This window comes from Phyllopteryx taeniolatus, chromosome 10 (genome assembly GCF_024500385.1).
Source record: "Phyllopteryx taeniolatus isolate TA_2022b chromosome 10, UOR_Ptae_1.2, whole genome shotgun sequence".
Taxonomy (NCBI): domain Eukaryota; kingdom Metazoa; phylum Chordata; class Actinopteri; order Syngnathiformes; family Syngnathidae; genus Phyllopteryx; species Phyllopteryx taeniolatus.
In genome coordinates, this window is record NC_084511.1 from 6012179 (window position 1) to 6027287 (window position 15109).

The 15109-nt window shown below is 43.3% G+C and overlaps 1 protein-coding gene across 2 annotated transcripts in view; it reads right to left on the reverse strand.

The window, feature by feature from the left end:
* Nucleotides 1–351: 351 nt before the first annotated feature.
* slc43a1a (solute carrier family 43 member 1a) overlaps nucleotides 352–15109 on the reverse strand; it is a 33741-nt gene continuing 18983 nt past the window's right edge. The window contains exons 6-15 of one of the 2 annotated variants that reach the window (XM_061788209.1): nucleotides 6759–6851; nucleotides 6411–6544; nucleotides 6202–6329; nucleotides 5846–5992; nucleotides 5730–5765; nucleotides 5514–5649; nucleotides 3688–3817; nucleotides 3518–3591; nucleotides 3032–3155; nucleotides 352–1901 (exon numbers count right to left, since the gene is read on the reverse strand). In XM_061788209.1, coding sequence (XP_061644193.1) covers nucleotides 1704–1901; nucleotides 3032–3155; nucleotides 3518–3591; nucleotides 3688–3817; nucleotides 5514–5649; nucleotides 5730–5765; nucleotides 5846–5992; nucleotides 6202–6329; nucleotides 6411–6544; nucleotides 6759–6851 — 1200 coding nt within the window. In that variant the 3' untranslated portion in view covers nucleotides 352–1703. The remainder of the gene's footprint in view (nucleotides 1902–3031; nucleotides 3156–3517; nucleotides 3592–3687; nucleotides 3818–5513; nucleotides 5650–5729; nucleotides 5766–5845; nucleotides 5993–6201; nucleotides 6330–6410; nucleotides 6545–6758; nucleotides 6852–15109) is intronic. The other variant, XM_061788210.1, reaches the window with a different exon arrangement.

Below are 15109 nucleotides of genomic sequence, written 5' to 3' on the forward strand. Positions count from 1 at the left end.
ATGATTGATAATATATAGAGTAAAGCAAAGGACAATGTCGGCGGTGTTGATTAAATGTTGTGCGAAACCTTCCCTCCCTGGATGAGACCCCCCCCCCCCCCCCCCCAAAAAAAAAGCATTGTATCAGTTTAGATGATGCAGATAATATCCAATTTAACATTCTAAGTTTAGGTCACAGACACTTCAGAAGATATACACATGTATTTCGCTTTGTGTTCTTTCTCATGCAAGCGCTGCAACTTTGACCACTTCTGTGCAGTGTACAGTCCCAAACACACTTGATTTAGTTTGGCAGTTTTGTTCTTCGAGTCAGTTTTGCCATGCAGCCAAATGTCAGAGAAAGGCACAGAGTTTAGACAAAATACACAATCCGTGCATTCCATATATTAAGAAAAGGAAAGAAAACAGTAAATAAATGCATCACATCTTGACAGTCATAAAATCAACCCGTGGTGACCCTGAAATGCATTGAGTCAAAACAAATCATCCTTTACAAAGTGATTGCATAAGTTCAAACTGTACAATCTTACAGGAGGTTTGATCGTAATCATCCAATCTGATACTACTAACTACATAAAACACTGAAGCACAACAAGCATCTTCTGGTTAATACCCTGCAACAAACTAGACACACACTATGTGGTAAAGTAAGAAGAAAATATCACGAAATACAACACTCCTCACGGCTATTTACAGAAAGTCGATTATTTTGGCAGGATTCTTACTCGTGAATCAACACGACATGACAAGAAAAGGAACAGCAAAGCAAAGGCAGGCAATCATCTTGGCACACTACAAAACATTTGCTGGTCCAACAAATGCTTCCCTTTTGACTTCTACTGCAGCTATAGTATAAAAAAAAAAAAAACACTTTAAATACATATTTTATACACACTATCTCATTTTTGTGCATAAAGCAGTACAAAGTGTTAAACATCATTGACACTGTATTCATTGAATAATCAGTCAATTGGCCTTTTTGTTTTGGGAATTATTTTCTACTGTTAAAAAAATAAAATAAGTGGACAGATTGTGCGGTCGGCTGCAAAGAGACAGTACAAAATAATTAAATGGAGGAGGTAGATATGGTGTCTCTAGAACCAGGCCTATCTGCAGAGTTAGTCGTTATTGATCATGTTTCCTACCTTAGGGATGTTTATGAATTGGATCTCAGTGACGAAAGGATGGTTAACAATAATAATGCACTAAAACCTTCAGAAGACTTCAAACAATACTGGAAGAAAAAAAAACATTTCTACAATTTTCCAGGTTGCTCTTTGGTGTTCGCGAGGATTGCAATAATAATTCTTTGAAAACTCAATTCAAGTGTTTCAAGTACCGTGACATCGCAGTGTAACACTGAGGCCACGCCAGGGTGGGCGTGTGCATTGTTGAGTAGAACCCATGTGTATGGCTTTGGATCAAACTCATTTGGCTCTGTGCCAACATCAACCCCAATAAATAACAAATGATGGTGACACAGTTTGCACCCACATCCCACCACAGCATGAACGCAGCTTACACACTCAGTCAAAGCACAGACGGGCGAGCCTAGGGGTGGGAAAGGGGGGTTTGGGTCCTATCTTAGCTATGATATGGTTTACAATGACCCCCAAAACATTGGACATATCGCTGCTCATTATGAAGGTACGTACAAAAATATATTCTATATTTCCTTAAATCCTTGCTTCTATTGGTGAGTTTTAAGCTTCGACAGCCGCCTGCCCGTTGCCCTGGTGCTTGTAACCGTTGGCCTCCGTGTGGTTGAGTGCTTGCATCTCTTGGCCGGCAGCACTTTTGTCACGGTCCTCTTTTTCCCTCGTCAGAGATCTGCGGTGGAAGAACAGGTAACCAGGCAACAGGAAGCCGGTCAATGAGAGGATCAGAAGGCCCACGTTGATCTGATTGGATAATAAGAAACATTCGTTAGTCACAGTGGGAGGAAAAAACGTGAACGCTTGTGAATTTAAAATTTCTGTGCAAATTGGTCATCAAATGAGGTCTGATCTTAAATAGTCCACCTAACTTCATACCACACAAACAAAAAGGTTTACAGGATGGAGGAAAAGTAAGTGAGTCTCGAGGCTACCGACTCTCTTTAAGAGCTAATCAAGAGTCAGGTGTGAGACAAGATTAGAGCTGACAGCTGCTCTGACCACTGGAAAACACGTGATGTGTACCATGCCTCGCTGAAAAGAGCTTTTGGAAGACCTACGAGTAGGAGTTGTGGACTCACATGTACACCAATGGGCAATTTAGTTTTCAATTGACTTGTTCTTCGAATGTGGGAAGAAGCCAGAGTACCCACAGATAAGCCATGCGTGAGAAAACCCACACAAGCACAACCAAATGAGCTGGGATTCAAACCCAGAACTTCTCGGGCAGATGTGCTAACAACTCCACAGCCATGCTTCCCGCAGCCAACTATAAACTTCTGAAGTAAGTCATAAAATAGTGAAAATTCCAAAATTTTGATCTCATGTTGGCTTAGAGCAGGGGTGTCAAACTCATTTTCGTCACGGGCCACATTGTAGTTACGGTTTCCTTCAGACGGCTGTTATGACTGTGAAACCATAAAAATCACCTCATCATACTATTAGATGTACACAACAAATCAATGGATAACTAGTTTTGAAATCAGGTCAAGGATAATAGTTTGTTCAAGTTACTCTAAAAGGTCTTTGGTAACAACAAAAGCTTGCAATATCTCAACATTATTTATTAAGTATGACAATTTTAAATTTTGGTACAGATTTGAACAATAATCAAAGAAGTTGATGCTCATGGTTTCTTTTCGCGGGCCACATAAAATGAGGTGGCGGGCCAGATCTGGCCCCCGGGCCTTGAGTTTGACACCTGTGGCTTAGAGTGAGAGTTCAAATAGTTTTGTGATGCATAAAAGTTTGATTCATATCATATCATTTACGGCAAATGGTTACAACTGGCTGTTCACATTCTTTGATGTAAAGTCAATGAATGGCTGAACGGCCAGTGTTTTACAACAAGGCCCATAGTGTGTGCGTGTCCTGACCCAGTGGGGGTTTCCTTTGAGTGGGCCGACCATGGCGATGAAGAGTGGCTGCTGGAGCAAGGCGATCACCGCGCTGATCATGGACTGGAGGCCTGTCAGTGTGCCGAAGTGGTTGGACGGGTAGCTATGATGGGAGACACACTGGGATGGTTACCAAAAGCTAAAGAAATATGGACGTACGCTCAACACGTGCCAGGAAAATCAAGTGAAGCAGATTGTGAATGAATGATGGGTGACAAAGAGGACTTGATCAACAAGTGGATTGGATTATCATGGAAACTTTCAAGGAAATAAAAAAAAGATAATAACAAATCTGCCTTTACCAAGACCATCGTTGTTCTTAGTTTTGATTGGCATTGGCAGGTCCATCTGTCTGGCACCTGAGATTGTTTGTCTGTGAGCAATTTACTTTTAAGGTAATGTTGGAAGATGAGTTTGAAATGGTATATTATTCAACATAAGCCTGGCTCTAGAATCTCCACTCACACAGCAGCATAGAGGCCTCCACAGCAGGAATGGATGAAGCCCCGGACCATGGTGTGAAGGATGAAGGTCAGGATCTAGCGGAGAGAGAGAGAAGAAAAAAGGTGAATATCGGCCGCCGCCTCCCAACAAGTGAGAGCGTGGTCGTATTTGTTTTGCCGCATGTGCGCCACCTGTAGAGGCAGGCAGTCGATGAGGGAACAGCACCCGAAAGCGATGAGCAGCAGGTTGGTAAGGATGAAGGCCCTCATGGCATTGGTCACCTTCTGGATCTTGCGGTCTCGCTTGGGCCTGCTGGTCAGGCTGAGGGCAGTTAAAACCCGCCAGCAATGCAGCCATTAGTTCAGCAGTCGAAACTTTTCGGCTATTTTGTACCGGCCACGCAGAGAGATTGAACACAAATATTTTGCTGATTGTTATTCTGACAGAAGTTTGCTTTTGAAAATCAGGTGCATCTGCTTGGGCCTCTGGACACATGCCAAACTGCTTGTCTGGGTCACGTTTTAAGTTATTAAAAAAACAAAACAAAACAAAAAACAAGGGAAATGTTCAAATGAATAGGCAGTTCGGCTGCTCAGGTGGTATTGAGTTCCAAAGACGGGCAGAGCGACTGAAGGCTCTGTCGCCCGCGGTGGACAGAAGGGACAGTGTGTTTGATGGAGGACAAAGATCTGAGAGAGCAGTGAAGGAGGTCAGCAATATACGGCGGGGCGAGGTTATTGATGGCATTGAAGGTGCAAATCAGTATTTTACATGTCTTAGATGCGTAACGGTGTACGATTGGCTAGCGCATCCGCCTCACAGTTCTGAGGACCCGGGTTCAAATCCGGCCTCGCCTGTGTGGAGTGTTCATGTTCTCCACGTGCCTTTGTGGGTTTTCTCCGGGTTCCCCTCCCACATCTCAAAAACATGCGTGGAAGACTAAATTGGCCGTAGGTGTGAATGCGAATGCGAATGATTGTTTGTTTCCATGTGCACTGCGATTGCCCGGCGACCAGTTCAGGGTGTACCCCGCCTCTCGCCCCGAAGATAGCTGGGATAGGCTCCAGCACACCCGCGACCCTAGTGAGGATAAAGCGGTACAGAAAAAGGAAGGATGGATAGATGCGGTACTGGACAGTTCTTTTTCCACGGCAAAGTTCAGATGTATCAAGAGTGACACGACCGCGCAAATGTGCGGTGCCTCACGCCAACTGCATGGCTGGCGTACGCACGTTTCTGCAGCTTTGGCGACACTTTAGAGGTGATACTGGGAAACTGTTAGCATAAATCTGCACATCAGAGAAACATAGCACTGATGACCAAGTCATGCCTGGCAACATTTGATTTCAACAATGCAATCGAGGCCAGCACTCAGAATTAATTTGTTAACCAGTGTATTTAATGAATCCCTGATATTTGTGAGGACACCTATTAATTGATCAAGGTGATCATTTATGGCGCTTATTGCCCTCACAATCGCTTCTTGCGACTCCAGCACATGCACTGAAAAAAAAAAAGTCCATGGAATTTACTTCATTTGAACATGTACATCGGTTGCACATGATTAAAATGTGAAAATCAGGGAGAATAGTGCCTTGGAGTTGCCTTCGTTTTTATGGATTAGGGTTGTGTAGTAGGTGGATTTGGCTTGAGCTAAAAAAAAAAAATTAATAATAAAGTAGAAAAAGTAAGTCATAGCATAGTATTTTCATATAATAAGTGAAAACGGACTATCGATGGGTTTTTAAGGGGCAATAAACTAAGGCCCCCCCGCCCCCCTTGACGATTGGCCCCCTAGTTTTCTTATATAGGTTCAATGCACTTGTTTATCAAATTTGTTTTGATAAATAAATGTGGATTTTGAAATATATACAGTAAATGCAGTATAATATACAGTATACATATGAATTAAATCTAAATATTATTTATAATATCAAATTGGTTGCGCTCTCGAGCGCTGTTAATCTAAGAGCACAAGGCTGTGTTTTCCTGTGACCATTTCCCTGAGATCCACTACCTGTTTTTACTGCCTGCTGCGAGAGGCTTGTCCTCTTCACACTCCTTCATCTTCCAGTCCATGATGTAACCGATCAAAGGACACGTGACAAGGCACAGCAGCTGCAGGGTGCCGAAGATGGATGAGTAGAAACTCACTGGAAGAGAGCGTACAAAGTCATTTCGGTAACCAAAATGGGGCATTTATGCGGTGTGTCTTCAGCGAGCGACTGCTCACCTTTCTCTGCACTCTCAATCACCAAGTCTTCCGATGCTGCAATGTGGAAAAAGAGCCGCTGCGTCAGCAAAGTCACTCGTCTTCTGGGACTGTAATGGAGGCGCAGTGACACTCACGGTGTTCTTCGCCGTGCGTCACCATGAACTCCAGCATCTTGTTCATGGCGCCCATGAAGAAGATGATCCTCAGCTGCGACATCCCCATGGTGACGAGACTCCACAGGAAGATGGGGGAGAAGACGGAGCGGCGGAATGGAACGGCATCTTGAGAGAGGAGGAGACTTTTATTTATTTTGAAAGGCTCACTTTATTAGGAACAAAAGATCCATCAAATGAGATCCAAAACCGGTGTACATAGATGGAGAAACCCCACACAAGCATGACGAAAACATGCAAATGTTGGACCTCATTTCCGCATATATTGGTGAAAGGTGATTGTGACTATTGTTTTGCATCACGTGTTTTTCACCTACTGGGCACAACATCGCCTCCATTGGGAAGTTCCTCCGTGGAGTGTTGGACGTCGCTATTTTTTTCCCTCAATGTGTCTCCAACGACCTTCTGGTCTGAAGACGGCGGCTCTTGCAGTGTGAGGATCTTACTGTCACACACAAAACAAAACAAAAATGATATTGGGATTAAGTTTGTCCTGGATTTAAAATGCAGGACGCCACGCACTGACCTGTAATCGACTTCTTCGGGCGTCGGGAAACCTTCCGTGGGCCAATTTATGAAGCAGTTAGCAAAGACAAACCCAGCAAGGCCCGCCCAGGCCCACATGATCACCTCGAAGGACACGCCGGCGTCGTAGATGAGCTGGAGGGAAGAGGAACACACAAAAAATCAAATCATATCTGGGGTTTCTGTTAAAATACATAAAAATCAGTGGAAATAATGTGCTCCAATACATGCATTTCATGAGAACTCTCTACTACTGTATATACCTACAATATTCAATACTGTTTCATTGAATACAACATTTAGCGGAACCGACCTATTGTTTACCTTCATATTAGTTATTAAAAGTTACCTTGACTCCAGGGAAGGTGACAGCAGACGAGGCGTACGAGCCAATCATCAGAGACATAATGGTGGAGCTCAGGGCACCAAACATATTAGGCAGCTGGGAACATAGGACGGAACGTCAAACAAATACTTCTTCTTAATAAATCTTGAATTACCAAGAAACAGATTCCCCAAACCACACGGCTATTCTCTTATAATCTGTTGCTTCAGGAAGAGTCGATCCGTAAATGACAGACCAGCACGTTAAAGGTAAAAACTACAAGACCATCTTCAAGCAGCTTGAGGTTTCCGTGACTACCGTTGAACACAGTCAGAAATTTAAGATCCACGGGACTCTAGCCAAGCTCCCTGGACATGGCTGAATGGAGGGAAATTGATGACAAATTGAAAAGACTGCTAATACGAATGGTAACAAAAACCCAGAGATTTATCACTGATTAAAATCAACATTAGTTGCAGCCCTACTCATTTGTTTTGTTTGTCCCCCCCACCACATAATGAAAGTAACCTCAATTACATATATTGATGTCCTACAAATGTTTAAAATGAGAAATCCTTTTCTCTCTTACACATATATCTATATTTCTTTCATTCACTCATCTTTTATTGTCTTTCTCTCTTTCCTTCTATTTTTCCTCTATACTGTATATCTAATGTATTGCAAACCCTATTTCCCCCCCACCCCATCTCTTCGTTCTTTCTTTTTTCCTTTCTTTGTGTGAGTTTGACCAGCAGGGTGCGACATCTTTTTTTTTTTTCTTTTTTTTTTTTTTTATTTTTTAATTTTGCTCTTTTCTTCTTTTGTACATTTGACCGGCAGAGGGTGCTTGCATCTTCAGTGCGAGAGTCAGCCAGACGACACAATTCCATTACAGTACAGGTGTGAACTCAATGACACCATGAGTGAGTACAGCAGTCTAACTATAACACTATTACATCCAGTGTCATGAGGACAGAAAGCAGCAGACTTCTGGCCCGACTGGATGCTGACCTCATCTAACCGAGGCAGACTAAGCCATGCCTCCACTCATATTGCCATTTCCACACCATTATTATCAGTCACGGTGGATTAAAAATGCTGTTGAATGTCGACGGAAAAGAAATGCTGGCACCAGGCGCTAAGACGTCACACATCAGGTTGACCTGTTTACAGTAATAAGCAGCTTAGCCCGCACTACAAAGCCTCTATTGTGGGCCCGGCACATTCGGTCTACTTTAATTTAGGTTTTCAACGGGCCAATGATGATTATAAGATCACATGTGACGGATTGTAGGTATGCTGCCCCACAAATTTACTATTCTCTAACTAACTAACTACCTCCATGACTGGGTTTTGCCAACTTCATCAGCTAGTCTCCCTTTTATTCCACTTTCTTAGAAAAGTGGGCACTGGAAACATTCAAATGATTTAAAACAAGACCGCGTGCCCTCATTAGGGTCAGCTGGTTGATTTGAGGCGCATGGCAGGATACAGCTTGGAGAGGTCATCAGCCAATGACAGTTTACACTACTACTCTACTTCCCAACTTTTTTCCCTAATTGGGGTAACCGATTCGGATGAGGTTTTGTCATAGGTTTTATGGATGGATGCCCTCCCTTCCTGACTGCAACCCTTCCTATTTATTCTATCTTCGTTCTGCTGGCTTACACCCAAAGTCAACTAGGACCTTGACGAGGACGAGCACTATAGAAAGTGGGGTGACGGCTTGTGTATCGTTACATTGTACAGGTTTGTGCATGTGGCCGGTGATGTACTCCAGTCACCATTTATGAACAGTTCTCCTAATAGTGACAACAGCAAATGTAAGAATGGACACGTAGAGTCACAAGACATTCCAGGAACTGGACGGCGCTAAAAGACTTCCATGTTTCCCATGTGCGTGTGTTCTTGGCTGCTGTCCCATGATGACTTGGGGGCAAGAGTGAGTACCGACACAATGATGATGATGGTGGTGGGTAGACTAAAAAAAAAAAAAAAAAAAGTTTTCCTGAGGATGTAGGTGCAGAGAACACCCGTCCTCGTTCATGGCTCCTGAGAATGAACAGATGATGCCGTTTAGTGCTGCACCATCAAATTTATCGAAGGTAAGCGAGAAGGCCTTCAGCACACAGGGGAACGTTTGTCTCTTAGTCATGTTTGTTAAAGCAAAGTTATTCTCGCCATGTCAGGTAGCAACTCACGGATGCTTGCAGCAAAAGAAAGTGTGTTTGCACTCGTCCACAACATTCGTGTCCAGCATGGACAGCGTTAAGTGATAAGGGTCAGCTGGGGAAGAGAAGTCAGCCCTAAATGGAGACTAGGCTGCTCACTTGTCACTTACAATCATCTCAGGCACTGTTCCTGGTGGGCTCATTCACCTGAGGCTTGTACGACCCTGGCAGTGACTTTAATCACCACTAAATTGCTCATAGACATCGTGCCAAATTTGAGGTTCAATTATGCAACACTAAATTCTAAGGGAAGTGGAATTTAGTGGAAAAAAGGGGTGCACGTACAGTATTAGTTATAATTACGGATGAAAGGAGTGTAAGGACAGAAATAACCCAGTCAAGCAGAGACTCCCATTAAAGCTAAACAATCCCTATTTGGATCAGTGCAACAATTCTGAATGTGGATCAAGAGCTAATCAATTTGCCTTTGGTTCATACTGTTCATGGATCACTCTGGTTCATGATGCTGCCCATTCTCACAGGGTCATGTTTACCACTGTGTTACTTTTTCTTTTAACAACATTCAATAAACGTTTGGGAACTGAGGATTCTTTCCCATTCTTGCTTGATGTACAACTTCAGCTGTTCAACAGTCCGGGGTCTCCGTTGTTGTATTTTACGCTTCATAATGCGCCACACATTTTCAATGGGAGACAGGTCTGGACTGCAGGCAGGCCAGTCTAGTACCCGCACCCTTTTACTACGAAGCCATGCTGTTGTAACACGTGCCGAATGTGGTTTGGCATTGTCTTTTTGATGTCAGGTTGCTAATATAATGGCAAATATGCCACTGTTGGGCTCATAAATTTGTAAATCTGACTGTCAATGCCATGAACCTCAGCACTGCTGAGAAAAGAAGGAAAATGGAAAGAAAAAATTAGCCATTTTTTGCAAATCCACATCTCTATCAGTTCCTCTGTTAATAATAACAAAGCAAAGTACTGTAGTGGGAATTTTTTGGTTTGACAGCTGCAGCCCTTCTCCCAAAACTCCCAGCAGGAAACACCAAATGACAGCTGATTAAGTCAGCTAATGCTGAAGAACTATCCCTGACACTGTCCCTCAGCCAGCTGCTCCGCACGTGTACAAAAAAGCTGAGACGATTGTTGCTCGATCATAAGTCTCCTTCCAATAACAACAACATGAAACTTTTAAGCTTCCTTTGGAGTTGACCCCAAGTGACTTTACAGAGGCTCCTCCATGATACCCCGCAGTGATTTGTTTCTGGATATTTGCTGAGCGCAGGGAACAGTGACAGGTCTCGTAATAGAGTGAAGGAATGAGATTTTCTTTTTTTTCCACTGGTATGTGATCAAACAGGCCCCCGGAGGGAATTCCACGGCTGTTAAGACTCCGTGCATGAGAGGCCTGTCTTCGTGCCTGCAGTGCCAATGCAAAGCGTAAAAGCCAAACCATTGTTATTATAAATTAATGAAGGGTAGGTGCACCTTAAAGGACCGCCGGAAGGTGTGTGCTTCTGGTAATGATTTGGCATCTCCTTCGTGTCACGAAACCTCAACCTTGTTTGAACTTGAATTAAAAAAAAAGGGTGTTTGTCTGTGCATTACAAATCCGTCTGTCCTGTTTTTAACAAATATTTGACTTTTTAAACTTAGCAGACAGAATTACGAGGTACATGTTTAAATAAATTTGAGAATGTTAACAAAATAAATTAAAACAATGCCTCAGAGCCATTGTTATCTGTATCTAAGGCTGGACAACTAATTGATTTTATCAATTCATTCAGATGTATTTGTCAGGACAATTGTTTTGTTATTTTAAATATATTTTCACGACCATAAGGCGCACTTAAAAGTCTTAAATTTTCTCCAAAATGGACGGGGCGCCTTATAATGCGGCGCGCCTTATGTGTGCACCGAGTTCCAAAAACTATAAATGTTGTTGTGTGATGAGTGCTCCGCTTGAATGACTGGGAGCATTTCCGCTGCTTATACAGAGGAAAGGCGGACGTGGCTGAGGACAGCATGCGGACGTAAAGGGGGAAGGGTGCGCGTGACAGAGGACGCTAAAGACACGCCCCCAGTAGGTCTATAGCGCCGGTATGTGCATTGTGCAAAACAACATCGGTTTGGCTAAGGACCCCCGAAAATGGCACCTACGAAGAGACACGCTTACGAAGCACAGTTTAAACTGCAAGCTGTCAGTTACGCGGAGGAACATGGGAATCGAGCAGCCGCGAGAGAATTCAAGATCAACGAATCCATGGTTCGCAAGTGGAGGAAGCGGGAAAACGAGCTTCGCCGAGTCAAGAAGACGAAGCTGAGTTTCCGCGGAAACAAGGCGAGGTGGCCTAAGTTGGAAGACCAACTCGAGCAATGGATTAATGAGCAAAGAACAGCCGGTCTCTACAGTCACCATTCGACTGAGGGCAATAACGCTTGCAGAAGAAATGAAAATCGAACATTTTCAAGGAGGTCCGTCTTGGTGCTTTCGTTTTATGAAACGGCGGCATCTATCCATCCGGGCAAGGACTACCGTGGTGCAGCAACTTCCGGCGGATTACAAGGAAAAGCTGCCCATCTTCCGCTCCTACTGCAGTAAAAAGACAAATGCATCCAGCCCAACCACATCACCAACATGGACGAGGTGCCGCTCACATGTAGAGAAGAAGGGGACCACCACGGTACCGATACGCACAACAGGGCACGAGAAGTCGGCTTTTACTGTTGTGCTTGGTTGCCATGGTAATGGACAGGCTGACACCTATGGTGATTTTTAAGTGGAAGACGCTGCCTAAAGAAAAGTTTCCAGCCGAAGTCATTGTTAAGGCCAATCAAAAGGGCTGGATGGACGAGGAGAAATGAGAGAGTGGCTGAGTGAGGTGTACGTAAAGAGAGCGGATGTTTGTTTTTTTCCACGCGTCACCGTCCCTGTTGATCTGTGACTCCATGCGCACCCATCTCACAGCCGCTGTGAAAAACCAAGTGCAGCAAATGAACTCAGCGCTTGCCATCATTCCGGGATCCTTGACAAAGGAACTCCAACCGCTGAATATCGGTGTAAACAGGGCGTTCAAAGTGAAGTTGTGAGCGGCGTGGGAGCGATGGCTGACAGATGGCGAAGACAGCTTTACTAAGACTGGGAGGCAACGCCGGGCGAGTTATGCCACCATATGTGAATGGATTGTGGATGCTTGGGCTAAGGTATCTGCTTTGACTGTTGCTTGTAAAAAGAATTGTTTCAATGCTTGGAGAAGTGAAGAAAATCGCAGAAGGGAATATAACGAAAAGCAAAACTTGTTCTGATTGTCATTTGCTTTTGTATTAGTGAAAGGGGAAAAATTTTTTTTATCCAGTTCGGAAATCTGATTTTCGAGTGAAAAAAATTTGAACTCTATTTTAAGGTCATATCGCCCAGCCCTACCTGTAACATGTGTTTCATGTGTTTTCGTGCCATTGTTAACGTTAGCTGCTGACACTAGCCGCATGTTGACTACGTTGCACACGTCCATAGCTCTGACAATGATTGCTTCAGCTGTGAGAAGGGGGCGTTATTAGGATTCCCACATTGTTTCCAGGCAGGACACCCCCTGTTCCAATATTACTGGCTCCAGGACACGCACAATTCTTTATTATGCTCTAATATCAGTATATCAGTGGCATTAAAAAAAACAATGATACTATTGTTTATCATGAAGGCTTTTGGGAAAATATATCATTCTAAAAAATTGTGACAGGCCTAAACACATATACATATCTATTGAGAGAGAGCAAGAGCAACGGATAACAAAAAAAACTGTGTAAAAGACAGAGTAACAACTATAATAAAAATCTGCTTTATAGCGGGACGGCGTAGCAAGAACTGTGATGTTTACTGGAGGATTACTGTATCTGTATTCTGTGATCATAAGTTGCAGGGAGTCATTGTTCCAGGGCTGGGACTCAATGTTTCCATAACATGTGCATCCCAGGACTCCCATAGTCTCAAGTGTAAAATGATCTATGATAAAGGTCTTGATATACAACCCCAATTCCAATGAAGTTGGGACGTTGTGTTAAACATAAATAAACACAAACTACAATGATTTGCAAATCATGTTCAACCTACATTTAATTGTATACACTACAAAGACAAGATATTTAATGTTCAAACTGATAAACTGTATTGTTTTTGGCCAATAATCATGAACTTGGAATTTTATGGCTGCAACACATTCCAAAAAACCTGGGACAGGGTCATGTTTACCACTGTGTTACATCACCTTTTCTTTTAACAACATTCAATAAACGTTTGGGAACTGAGGACACTAATTGTTGGAGCTTTGTAGGTGGAATTCTTTCCCATTCTCGATGTACAGCTTCAGCTGTTCAACAGTCTGTTGTCGTATTTTACGCTTCATAATGCGCCACACATTTTCAACGGGAGACAGGTCTGGACTGCAGACAGGCCAGTCTAGTACCCGTACTCTTTTACTACGAACCCACGCTGTTGTAACACGTGCAGAATGTGGTTTGGCTTTGTCTTGCTGAAATAAGCAGTGGCGTTCGTGAAAAAGACATTGCTTGGATGGCAGCATATGTTTCTCCAAAACCTGTATGTACCTTTCAGCATTAATGGTGCCTTCACAGATGTGTAAGTTAACCATGCCATTGGCACTAACACAGCCCCATACCATCACAGATGCTGGCTTTTGAACTTTGCGTCCATAAAGTCCGGATGGTTCTTTTCCTCTTTGGAACACGACACGACATCCACAATTCCCAAAAATTGAAGCCGGCGGCGTTTCTGGGTGTTGTTGATAAATGGCTTTTGCTTTGCATAATAGAGTTTCAAGTTGCACTTACGGATGTAGCGCCGAACTGTATTTACTGACATTGGTTTTCTAAAGTGTTCCTGAGCCCATGTGGTGATATCCTTTACACATTGATGTGCAGTGCCGCCTGAAGGATCGAAGGTCACGGGCATTCAATGTTGGTTTTCGGCCTTGCCGCTTACATGCAGTGATTTCTCCAGATTCTCTGAACCTTTTGATGATATTATGGCCCGTAGATGATGAAATCCCTATATTCCTTGCCATTGTACGTTGAGGAACATTGTTCTTAAACAGCAGAGGATGTACTTCCTGCGGGTTCTGAGGAAGCACGGCCTGTCACAGAAGCTGCTGAGGCAGTTCTACACAACAGTCATCGAATCAGTCCTGTGTTCTTCCATCACAGTCTGGTTTGGTGGTGCTACAAAAAAGGACAATTCCGACTGCTACGGACAATCAAAACTGCTGAAAAGATTGTCGGTACCCCCCTACCCACCCTTGAGGACTTGCACGCTGCCAGAACTAAGACAAGAGCGTGCAAAAGCCTCCCCTCCACATCCTGGTCAGCTTCTTCCCTCTTACCATCAACTTCTTAAACAGCTAACTTACAATTCCATTGCAACATGCTGCCAATTTTTTGTCTGTTGTTTGTTGTCACATTTCTGTCAGGCCAATTATACATTACTCGTGCTCCCACTGTGGTAGTCTCGCCACGCTGCACTATTTGCATATCTGTTGTTGACCAATACTGGCCACTCATGCCAGAGTAGCATCTGCTCCATTTGCACACTGATTGAGGAGTATCTGCAACATTTGCACAATCAACATTGTCCCAGATTATCGGACTACTCGTCACTTTAAACTACATACATTCCTTGAAGTCTCGGCGCCCTTTGCCCAATGGTCATTGCACTGGACTATTGATATATTAGTCATTCAAACTGCTCTAAGTGCTAGAGGACTCTGCATCTTTTTGGACAACAGTAAAAAAATAAATAAATAAAAATTTTAAAATGTTGGCCTGGCATGCATGTTACAGTAATTTTGTTGTTTCTGCAAGTCAACATAAAACGACTGTACGCTGTCCTCTGTAAACAAAATGTACAAAGTGCAAAGAATAAACTTGATTTTATTACACTGTTGTTGTAGCCCATGACAAACTTGAGTGGCATGCTAATTAAAAACTCATAAGAGGGTAATAAGGGGTTCACACCTTTCGTCCAAAGTCAGCACCCTCTCACCCCTGACCCTTATGAGAACAAGTGTTATAGAAAATGAATGGATGATTTATTGCAGTGCCTATGTTTACTACAATTTATCTGTTGAACAAAGTGTCCGAAATGTAAATTAAGCTCCTGGCTGGAGAAGGTGGA